A 12,634-nucleotide genomic window follows, 5' to 3' on the forward strand; every position below is an offset into this window, starting at 1 on the left:
TGGACTCATTGCAGTAGGTCCATGTCTCTGTTTTCTTCCTTAAGAGCTATGCCGAGCGCTCTTCACACTCAGAGGAGGCCCTCCTGTGCGTCTTGATATTTTCCACATTATTATCCTTGGTGCTTTGAAGAGATTATCAGATGGATGGAAAAGCCTTCAAACCGGACGGAACCACCTTGAACATTCCCCACACCGTAGAAGCCTCTGGGACAAGGAAACTGTGCCCTCTACAGGACTATTTAAAAAGTGGCGAGAGAGGAAGGCATTCTCAGCACAAATTGGGGTTTCCTCAGCTGGGGCACAGGATGAAGGAAAATGATAAAGGAGGAGGCTGGGGCCGTTCCTTCTCTGTCTGCCTTCACCAGGCCTCTTTTGGGCACACTTGCTGGGTCCACAACCATGTGAAACATGCAGTAGAAATTTGACTCAAGCCACCCAAGAGCGGTAGGACTACTCCCAGAGCTGGAAAAAAATTCATTTTGAAGAGCTGGGGTTCAGGGATGGGGAAGTCACAAGGCCCAGAGAAGGAAAACAACTAGTCCAAGATCACACTGCTGGTCAGTGCTGCTCTGGGACTTATATCTGTAGCACATGTTCTGATTTCTGAACGTGAATTCTAATTCACAGTGGTCTGACACAGGCAACTTAATCTGGTTGTTTCTGAGTTTTATCTTTGTCATTTCAAGTCTTCTAAGCCAGTCACAATCCATTTCAGAACACTTGTGTTTCAGAACTCCTTGCAGGTCTGGGGGTGGGTGGGACATCTTCCTGACTTGGTCCCATTGCTTGTCCTGTGTGTTCCTGAGCAGAGAACATGTCAGCTTGGGCCTGCAGCCACTCTGTCCTATCCCTGTGCAGCTGGCTGGCATGGCAATTCCTCTGAGATGCAGCTAAGTCCACAAACAATGGGTTTGTGCCCATTTCCTCTGCGGGGAAGCCTCCCAGCAGCACCTTGATTCTCTCCTACTTTCTAGATCTCACCTGGGGGCCATGGAAAACTGTGAATCATGTCCAAACCCCTTAGGAGACAAAGAAGAATCAAGGGATTTTTGCAAGTTCTCCAATACCAGGAAAGAACATACTGCCATTTCAAATACTCTGTGCCTAGGAGCAGGGGAATGGAGAGCATCAGCAGGACTCCCACGCTCCAAAAGTCCCATACAGGGAGGTCACACTCAGGCCCACTCGTCTCAGTTCCCATAACTGACAGGCAGGAAATAAGGGCAGGGAGGACCTACTTCTCACTCTGCTTTCTCTCCTAATACAGCTCTCTCCCTAGCTCAGAGTCCTGGGGTGTGTGTGTGTGTGTGTGTGTGTGTGTGTGTGTGTGTGTGTCTGTCTGTCTATCTCTGTCTGGAATGGGAGGTAGAGTGGGAGGGAGGAAACAGCAGGCATAAAAACCTATTATTTTTGTTGACTCTCCATTTAAAATTTCTCTTGATCCATTCCAGGATAATAGCAGTCAAGATCTGGTATCTGATTTAGAGGTGACCTCCAGGAAAGAGGAATGAACAAAGATTGTTGATGTCTCAAATTGTTAAGACTGATATAACTTCACACTTCACATGTCATCTGAAAGCTGTGTATCACAAAGTGAAAATACTGTGTCGTTCCTTCCTGAATTTTAACTGAGATCAAAGCATTAGGTTTAAGCTTTAGAATTTCTGGTACTACAGAGCTGGTTGGGGGAAAGTAAGGTACCTGGCATCCAGGCTGTTTATTCCCTAATCTGAAGTTAAGATAGCACTGAGAGAATCTTCTCTTCCAAGGTTTGCTTTGGGCCGAATCTGGTTAGAAAATCTGGCACAGCAGTGGGAGGACGCCTCTTTTCCACAGAGGAGGGCCACTGGTGTTTGGAACCTGGTGATGATCTTAGAGGTAAGAAGGAAGCTGTTGCTGTAATAAGGGCCCTGAGAACCTTCTCAAATAAAAACAGGCCAAGCGTGCCTCCCCACTGGGACATTTGATCTTCGCTCAGAGTACAGTCAGGCCTGTTTTGAGCTTGGCTAACCCATTCCCACTCACTGAAAACCTGAAAGGCTTATTGTTCAGGTAGCCATAAAAGAATACAGAAGTTGTGAAAGACCTAGTGTTTTATGTTTGAAATAGTCTTCTGTCCCAAGGTTAAAATGTATTCAAAATTGTTTTTTTAAAAATCCTTTTTGTCCAAAGGCAAAAGGAGAATGTAAGAAATGGAAATGGCTGTGCTGCAAAGAAACATCTCAGTATTTTTTTTCCAAAGTAACTTTCCTTGAGCGCAGTTAATGATCAGCCACTTCCCCATTCCTCCATTTCCTTCCAGAACACTGGAGTCTATTCACCATTCATTCACCTGGTCTCTGGAACCGATTCTGAGGGCAGCCAAGTAAAGCACCAAACAAGTCAATCTCAGACTTTGCAAATATCTTACGCAGGTTTAAGAAGTCTGAAAAGACGTTTTATGGCTTAGCCAACTGGGGGCCCAGAAAGAGGGAGAAAATCCATTCATTCTCTCATCCCATATGAGACGTCAACTGAAGAGAAAATACTAAGAGATATTTAATTTGAAACCACAGAAGGTCAGAGAAGTAACTGATTTGTTTTTAGAAAGAAGTCTCTGCTTTTCCTTTTTCCTGGTCTCCTTATAAGCGAGGGCAACACCTTCCCCCATCCCAAAAGAAAAGCTCAGAAAAGGAGCACCCCACATAGGCCTGTGAGGCCGACCTCAGAGGGAGCAGGACATGCACGAGGTGGAGAGGTGAGAGCAAGGGCTTTGCTCTGGGGGTTACACTGCAAGTTCTAGTGCAGGGAGTGGCAGGATGGGAGGCTGGAAGGACAGGTTGGAGCTACAGGGTACGGGACCCTGATACCATGCTAAGGATTTGGGAGTTTATCCTTAGGCATGTGAAGCTATTGGAGGGTTTTCACACCATTTTTTTTCTTTTAAAAGGATTATTATGTAGTAGCTGTTTAAGAATTATTAATCATTTATTATAATGATAAGAGTTATCATAGAAACATAGAGATTAGCAAACCTCCTACTCAAATAGAAATAAAATTGCCAACCTGAATAAGCCATAATCATACTACACAGAGGTAACCACTGGAAACATTTTTGAGAATGGTCTGTATGTGTATATGCTTATCTATTAAAACGAAGAGAGAGAATACTTTAAACCTGATTTTGTAATCTGATTTTTACATTAAACATTATAAATTTCTTCATGTATTGTTCTATGTAATTATTTTCAACTTTATTCCAGATTTAACATTCCCGAGGGAGCTGATACCCTCTCAAGAATAACAGGGGTTGAGTAACGAGAGGTTTTTAAGGAGGGGGCACTTAGAATCACTGGTCTATAATATTATTTAGGTGGTTGAGCTGTATTTCATTACTTATTGGACATTTTAATTGTTTCTAATCTTACACTTTTCAATAATGCTTCAGTAAATTTAAATTTATAGTTTTGTAAACTTATCTGATTAAATCTTTAAAATAAAATCTTTGAAGTTCAGTTGTTGGGTCAAAGGCTCTCTATCTGTATATATATTTTTTATTTAAAAAAATATGAAAGATCATTCAGATGTTGACTGAGCTAGAGCCTCTCACTTTTGCTTTTGAGATCTTGGTATTACTAGCTCAGACCTGATTTTCAATCTTTATAATCTTTGTCAATCTGATTGACAAAAATCTATTACCTTTTTTTAAAATTCGTGTTTATTTGATTACTGGTAAGGTTGAAAATTTGTTTTCACATGGCTATCAGCCATTTATATTTCTTTCGAGAATATATACTTTCTTTTGAGAATTGTCCACCCATGTACATTGCTCATTTACCCTTTTAAAGCAAGTTTTTATTTTCTATTATTACCAAAGTATTCTATCTTCATTGTCAAATCACCTGTATTAGTTGAAAAAGTCATCCAAAATCTTGTAACCCAGAAATAGCCATGTTAATAGTTTTGAGTTAGGACTTTTCTATGTGTAGTGTGTGCATATGTAGATGCATATCTTGCAAAAGTGGGCTCTTATACAGATACTAGTTTTACATATATTATTTGTGAACATCTAAGCATGCCAATAAATACATTGCTACAACATTATTCCTAATGATCCACTATATGGATATCCCATTTTCCCAATTCTTGACCATTTAGGTAGCAAATCTTTATGCTTGTGTCCAATTCTTTTCTTAGTGGAATCATATTCAAATGACTTGAACAACTTTATCAAAGTCAACTCTTTGGAATATGATGTTGTAATGGCTTCCCTAGTTATTTCTTTAAACTTTATTCTAGGATACAGTTAGTTTTATATTTTCAGTAATAAAATTCATATATTGATTTTCATATATGAAACTAGCCTTGCATTCTGAAGATAAACTCTGCTTGGTTGTGGTTATGTTTTTATCCGTTTTTGGTATCAGGGTAATTAATGATGGTCTCACAAAATAAATTTGGGTTGAGCCTTGGAAAAAAACTACAATAATTATAAAATTATTCATAAATAACTTTATGGGGTCACTTACCCTAACTCCCCCTTCTCCCCAATCTGCTCAGTGTTTCAGTTCTCATTTTCGATTCCCTGACCAGCTTTCTGGGGCTTTACCACACCCTGCCATACTCTTCCATAGCTGTACTCATGTTCAAGGCTAAGCAGTGAGTTCCTTTGGAGGAAGAGATGAGAAACTGTCAGTTTGATGGTATTTCAGTTCTGGTCTTCTCTAATCTGCCTGCCACTAATTATATTTCAGGGTCCTCAAATTGCTGTTCTAAACATTTTATCCAGATTTTACAGTTGCATTCAGAGGGAGAGAAAGGAAGGTGCTTACTTCTTATTGGGAATTGAAAATAAATTGTTTCAATTAATAATTCAGTTGTAGCTCCCTTTCCAATTTACCATATATTAAGCTTTCTACTTTCCATCTCTTTTTTTTTCTTAAAGCCTACAGCACCTGATCTTCCTAGGTGGTCTCCCATCCAAGTACTAACTAGGCCAGACCCTGCTTAGCTTCCGAGATCAGACAAGATGGGGCACGTTCTGGGTGGCATGGTCATAGTACATCTCTTTTGATGTACACTAAGATATCACAAAAAGAAAAAGATTAAGAACTTAGGCAATTAAGAATTTTGCCATCTAGAAAATCTTATTTTTTTTTTAGCCCATCTTTGCTTTCTTCAGCTCCCACAGCCTTTTGTTCAAACTCTTTCAGTCCAACTAAATAGCAGACAGACAGACAGGCAGGCTGCAGCAATGTTACTATGAGGTTTTTAAGAGAGAGATTTTAGTCTCTACTCTGAGATAAAGGATTACCTTAAGGCTGTACCTTGCTTAAATTACTGGTCTCCATCCTGACATTTCTCTTGAAACAATCAATGAAGGAAGTGAATCAAGTGGTTATTTATGACTGTCCTTTACATTAAATATGGATAACATCAAGTGTACTAGTGTATAGGAAATACATGATCAGAACTGAAAGTAATTTGATTCTCTGTGCCTCAGTTTAACAGATGAGGCTGTACACTAAAGTTGGAAGAGTCTATAGGTAAAATGGCTAGCATTGGAGATGTAATAAAACTAAATGCCCACAGGGCCGGCATGGCAGGCAAAATGGGGAGCAGCAGCAGCTGTGGTAAACAGTCTAGAAGCCTTGTCTTAAATTTATCTTCTAGAGGGAGTGGCCATTACTCTCAGTTGTAGCTCATTGTTACCATGTAGTAACACATGCCCTGTGTCACTGTACCTTCCAATTTTTCAAGAGAAGTCAAATTGGAATTTTTGAAATCCTGAATATAGTGCATATCATTTCTGACTTCCGGCTCAGGTAAAGGTTAAAAATGCAGAGCAGAGGAGATAGAATTTACTTTTTCCCTATCCTTAACCATTGACCTTCCAAAGAGAGAAAGCTTCGTAAGTTCTTTAGAATGGGGGTAGGGTAGGGTAGGGGACAGGAAGCCTGATTGGGTAGGCCTTTGGAGTACACCAAGTTTAGGATACTAAAATCTGTTTGCACACTATGTCTTGATCATTAAAATTCTGTAGAGGCTTGGCTAAAAAACACCTATAGGAGGTACATGGCATAAAGATTAAAAGCTCAGGCTTTGAAGTCAACAGAACTCTGCAAGTATGTAGCTTTCTGATGATGACTCAATTCAAGAGACAGTATAATTCAAATGATCTTTTATTGCAGCTAGTTACTTAACCTCAAACCCTGGTTTGCTCGTATGTAATAAATACCTACTACGTAGTACTGCTTTGAGGATGAAATAATATGTACTGTTTAACAGAGGAGCTGCTGAAGGGTCTTTTGAGTAGCAGTGATATATGATCAAACATGTTTTAAGAGAATAATCTGGGGGTTGTAGGCTGAATAGTGTAAATACTGGAGGCAGAAAAAAAAGCAAGACAAATTTGGATAGAGACAAGATTTGTAAGTAATTTTAACCAAAGGAGTATCTTGAAGATGGATGAGATCATCAATAACATGCACATACATATACGGAAGACTCAGACATCACCATGAAAAGTGCTATTTGGAAGCAGCAGAAGCAGAAAGGGAATGTTCAGAGGTAGGAGGAAAAAAACCCAGGAATTTCAGTGCCATGAGGAATAAAGAGAAAGTTAAGGTGTAGCAAAACCAGCACCCATTTTCCAAAATCTTATTTATAAATCTTATATTGGCTGCCATGAAATAATCCTTATCAACTTTGAGGCAATTGGCCGAGTTCTATTCGAATGAATTTTACTAGGTACATGGACTAATAATATAATAGTATTTTAAACTTGGAAAAGATCCGATCATCTTGTATACTATTCATACCTAATGCCAGGACTGCGACCAAAATCTTAAACAGGTGATTATAATTTTAAACACGGGCAATAAATTCTTTGCAAGTGGTCTCCATCCATTTTACTGTTGCCATTAACATTTTTAAAAAGCTGTTTCTTCAACTGATACTTTCCATAGCTGTTCATATTAGAAAACACTTATAATCCTCTCTCTCCATCATCTCTTCCCTTCTGCTCTGTGGTTCCAACTACACACAACATGGTTTTGAACAAATTCACTTTACTGGTGATTGAGTATCACTTAAAAACTAATGCCCAGAGCTGAATGCCATACTTCGAATATGGTGTGACCAATGCCAAGTATAGAACTATATGCAGTAGTCCCTCCTCATCCACAGGGAATGTTTGAAGATCCCCAGTGGATGCCTGAAATCAAGGACAGCACAGAACCCTAGATATGCTGTTTTTACCTATACGTACATTCCTAAGATAGCTTAATTTATAAGCTAGGGATGGTAAGAGGTTAATAAAACAATTACAATATACTGTAATAAAGGTTAGGTAAATGCATTCTCTCAATAACCAATCTAACCAAGATGGCTACTAGGTGACTAACAGGTGGGTAGTATATATACAGTATGAATACGCTAGACAGGAGATGATTCACAACCCAGGTGGAATGGAGTGGGACGGTGTGAGATTTATCATGCTACTCTGAGTGGAGCACAATTTAAAACTTATGAATTTCTGCAAACTTTTTTTTTCCGACAGTGGGTATCCGAATCCGTGGGGTAAAGGGGCGGCAGAACTGTCTCTTCTCATTTTGAATATCATTCAGATAAAGGACACAAGGAAGGTCCTTCTCAGTTGTTTCAATGCTACCCCACAAAAATTAGTTGTGATTGTTAACATAAGTTTTAACTTCCCTCCTAACCCCCACAATATGCATTAAAAGGCAGGCCTCCTGCTTTTACCTGCATTATATTGCATGCTAAGTTGCACTGAAATACAGCCTGCACTTTTTAAACAGCTCATAGCAAAGTCTGAGGTGAATTACAACACCCTGGACTTTTTCTCATCAGGAACCTGTCAGATTGCATTCTTCTGTATATCTTTAATACAAGGCCCACATTGATCCAAGCCACAGGTAGTTTTCCCTTTCTGAACTCTTTAATATTTTGAGTGATCAACCAGTTCAATTTAATTGACTTTTCATACTCTCATTAAACAGACTAAGAAAACATTTCACATTAGCTTAGTTACTAATTAGTCCTTTCCAAACTGAAGACTGGTATTTCTTGTCTTACTTGGGATATTAGAATAGGATGGATATAGTAGCTTTGTACTTAATATGGAACGAGTTTAAGTATTGTTCAAAAATATTATTCAGGCACTTAGTTATATAATTGTTTCCTTTTTTCAGATTTTATTTTATATCTAATATTATTACACTAAGCAAGATAAAGACAACCTGTCCACAGTTAATCAAAATTGCTTGGGAAATGGGGATATTATGATTTGATGAATATCCCAGTTAACTATTGCTACATATAGATAACATGGCTGTTAATACTTTTAATATTAAATTAAAAATACAATTTGGCTTTAGACTATACATTATGACCACTGCTATAAAGTATGTTTATTAAAGCATGATCTGTGTACCACCTGCATCAGAAACACCTGTGATTAAAGAAAAACCTAATTTGAAATGACTGTACAGAACTTCTTAAAAATACAATTTCCCTATGTATACTGATACAGAACAATCTCCAAGACCCCAAGACATAATAAATGGAAAAAAAGCAAGGCACGTAACAACATGTAGAGTACGCATTCATTTGCATAAAGAGCATAGGGGTGCACACATTCATGCTAATATGTGCACAGACCATGTATGGAAAGGTATACAAATAGGCAGAATTGACTGCCTCTGGGAAAGGGCAAGGGGAGGCAGGAGACATTTTTATAACATGGTCTGAACCATCCACGCAAATAAACACCTAAGAGAAAGCCAACTTAAAATGCAGACTCTTAAGCTTATTCTGGCCCTCCTCAGTCAGAATCTCTGTAATTAGGGAGGGCTTAGAAATCTTGACTTTTAGAATGTTCCCCAGATGATTCTCATGGACAAATTTGCTATGAACATTATCTTTCGATAACACTAATTTCCCCTTTATTGGGAAAAAAATTTTTAAATTAGCTATCAAATTCAGTATAAAAAATGGTAGCTGTTTACAACTTCAATTCATATCAACACAACGGCAACATAATAGCATGACCATGCAAAAGTTTATGCTTTTTATCAATAAGAAAATGATTTAAAATGCTGTAAAAAAATCAGATGTTTTGCTATGCTGTATATCCAACTTTGCATTCTTAATTCTAACTTAATTCATTTCCCGTTTAGAAAAAAAAAATAAAGCACAGCTTGCTGCTAGTGTTATTTTACATAAATATGTTCTTTGAGGCTAAAGCAAATCTGATTAGTTTTCAATGTGAAAATAAAATATAAAAACTGTTCTTAGAGTTATCTCTAAACAGAATGTGTCTCTAATGTATACATAAATCGGATTCACCAAATGAATCTTTGGCTAACAACTGTTCAAGAACGAAGTTAACATGGATAGGACTGCTACGTTTTCTAGGATTTAACATTTTCAGTAATTAAGAATTATTATATTTTGAAAATAGAAATAACACTACTAAAAACAGAATGCTATAAATAGAATGATGTCATTTTCCAAAGACTATTGATATGTAGAGCAATGTGAAAATAATAACAAAAGCGAGATTATTTCATAGCAAATTTTGGGAGTAAGGTTAGGACTGTAATCTGTGAGTTATCTTGTGTAAACTCTGCAGCCGCAAGTGCCAATGGTGAGTATTCTTGGGGCAAACGGGAAATGGGTTAAAGAAATAAAAAAAAAAAAAAAACAATGGTAATGAAGACAGACAAAATTCTAATTTGGACTGTATTATATAATTGGGGGTGGGACAGATAAATCAATTTGCTTTATTAGAATAGGTTATCATGAAATTACTGGAACATAAGCATGCACTAATAATAGAGAAAGCCAGCCTGAGATACAGAGAATAACAGGTAAGTAAATTAGTTGTCAAAATAATTGGTTGAAGAATGCAATAGCAAGGTGATAACCAATGCTGCTTTTGACTAGAGTTTAGTTTTCTTTAAAAATTGTGAAAGAAGATACTTAAGAATGTTTCATGTTATTTCATACAAGATGGTTAATGTGGGCCTGCTACAGCTATGAAAACAAGCCATGCAAAAATAATGAAATTATTTTAGTAAAAAATTTAAACGGCATCAATTGTATATCTGGAGGAAGATACCTAAACCAAATGCAAAATTTTTAAACATGAGACAAAAATATTTTTAGAACATAACTGCAAGATGAAGGGAGCAGCCTGGCAAAGTGCTGAGCATAATCTCTGAAACTGCTCAATTTCCACTCTGGCACTTAATGTGTGATCCTTACAGTTAGCCACTCTGAGATTCGGTTTCCCCATCTGAAAAATAAGAAATATAGCACCTTCACTTACTGTTATATTTTAAACAGGAAAATGTGTGAAAAGACCAAGCAGGCATGGTGTCTGTCATTAGTGTGTAATAAATTTCAATTCTTTTATTCTCTCCTGAGAGAACTGTGAAAAACAAAGTTGCAAAAATGTACTGGGTGACTAATTATTCAAAAGAGCAAAATGAGACCCAGAAAGATGAAAATTAAAAGAAATAAAAAAGGTTTGCCCAAGTTACATAGATAGCATGTGACAAACTTGGAAGAGAAGCTCAGCTTCCTATTCTAGTTCCCCAATGGTTGTCTCCTACAGTCTTCTGGTCCCCTAAGAGACTGGGGAAAGATTATGACTCAAGAAAGAAATTGAACCAGTATGGTACTGAAGCATAAAATTTTCTGGAAATTATGAGCTCGGGCAATAAACAGCTGTCAGGAATAACAAGATCTAAGTACCCAATACATTCGAACATGGTTTTACTGAAGTGAAGTCATTTCAAAGCAAAAATAGTTTATGATGTCAATTCTAACATATAATACATTTAAGTCATTACATGAATTTAAGTTTTTATTTGTGTATTTCACTGTAGTGCTGTGACAACAAAATGACATCTGTGTACCAGAGCATACATACATCAACAGTAAGATGTAACTTTTCATTACACCGCTGCTAGAATATTTAGCTTTTTGTAGGACACATAAGCATGTAAGATGGCCACACCAAATAATTGTTTTTTTCCCCTTAGATAATCTTAATTTTTTATCAGTAATACTTTATCAACCTCACTGTTAATAGAACTGTAAATTATCTGGGTGATGGGGTGTGGGGCGGAGGGGGAAGGACTCATTCAACTGTGTTATACTGTAATAATTGCTAGAGTAATCTCACACACACCAATAAGGACTGTCATCATAATTAAGGGCTAGTTACTGTTGTTAGTTGCACAATGATAAAGTTCTTTTCAAAATATTGGTTAGCCCACTTATAGTATGAAAAATGCCCTTTCCACTTATGCAGAAGAAAAAAATATTCAGAAAGTTATTTTTGGCCTTGCTATGTCAAAAAGTCAACTGTACAAAGATCTACGTGTCAAACCTAAAATTATAATTTTAAAAGTCTATTAAAAACAAAAATGTCATGCATTTTATTAATTATGTAGAGGCTTTAAAACTGTTGCAAGACCATATAGTATATATTAGCTTTTATACTGCTAATGCACAACTAACAGCAAACTTGATTAGATTAACAGAAATCTGTCTTAATTACACTTTTATATATCACACTAGAGAGACAAATGCCACAAGATCTGCAGAAACATTCAGTTCTGAGCACTTAAATGGCAGGATAACTTTTTGTGTTGAAATCCATCACATAGAATAACAAAATGAAAGAAAAAAAAATCTGCAGTCTCACGTTACAAAAAAACGTACTGCTGTAAAATATTAAGGGGCAAAGGATATCATCTATAACACAAAGTAACAACTAGTGTCAAAAAACAAACCAAACCTCTAAATAAAAATCTCAAAATACACATAGCAACTGAAGCACAAATACTGCATTAAATACAGTAAAGATTTAATAAGACTAGTTAATAAAAGACACAAAAAATAGGGGGAACTAGGGCAACCAGTAAATAAAAGCAAAATAATGGGGAAAAAAATCTGAACCATTGTTTTCCCCCTAGTTGGAGCACATTTTGGGGGGGATGGGGGGTGGGAAGGGTGGTATCTTTCCATTCATATAATACCTAACACTGTACATTAAGATTTTAATGTCATAGAAAAACTTGGTTCTTCCATGAAATTCTTTAAATTCTTGATAAATGTTTTCAAAGTAGACATTATTATGAATGAAAAAGCCAACAAATGGGCACCTGTTGTTTTAACACTGCAGATTTACAGAAACTTTTTAAAAGTTATCATAATCTTTTTTATCTTTTTTCCCTTCAGCTTCAAATCCATCAACTCCATCGCTATCCCTTCTTCGTTTCCTGTTGTTGTGGATGTTAAAACGTTGGCTCATTTGGGGTAATGGATCCATGCCTAGAACTTTGTGGATCTGGCGGAATGCAAGGAGTCTCAATGCAAACTGCAACAAAAAAGGTAAAAATTTAGAGTTAATTTGAAGAATCAAAGTAACAATTCTTATTAGGTTTATTATACGTCCTACATGTAAAAAATGTTTAATAAAAGAAATATCTTGAATAATATTAGTTTCTCAACTGAAATGCCCTATATGTTCTGTTATTTTCAGGCTTTTCTGTGTACATGCCATTTTGTTTTTAAAACATAACTAAGCTAAAAAATAAATCTTAAAATGTGGTTTTGT

At 36.8% G+C, this 12,634-nt stretch overlaps 1 protein-coding gene and 1 pseudogene across 2 annotated transcripts in view; both read right to left on the reverse strand.

The window, feature by feature from the left end:
- Positions 1-4,922: 4,922 nt before the first annotated feature.
- Positions 4,923-5,041, reverse strand: LOC111737492 (annotated as a pseudogene).
- A 5,811-nt stretch (positions 5,042-10,852) lies between these two features.
- The window catches only part of ZFR (zinc finger RNA binding protein), a 67,475-nt gene continuing 65,693 nt past the window's right edge, over positions 10,853-12,634 (reverse strand). For both annotated transcript variants that reach the window (XM_011356453.2, XM_011356454.2), the window contains one exon: positions 10,853-12,394. In XM_011356453.2, coding sequence (XP_011354755.1) covers positions 12,215-12,394 — 180 coding nt within the window. In that variant the 3' untranslated portion in view covers positions 10,853-12,214. The remainder of the gene's footprint in view (positions 12,395-12,634) is intronic.

The sequence above is a fragment of the Pteropus vampyrus genome, unplaced genomic scaffold (genome assembly GCF_000151845.1).
Source record: "Pteropus vampyrus isolate Shadow unplaced genomic scaffold, Pvam_2.0 Scaffold27, whole genome shotgun sequence".
Classification (NCBI taxonomy): domain Eukaryota; kingdom Metazoa; phylum Chordata; class Mammalia; order Chiroptera; family Pteropodidae; genus Pteropus; species Pteropus vampyrus.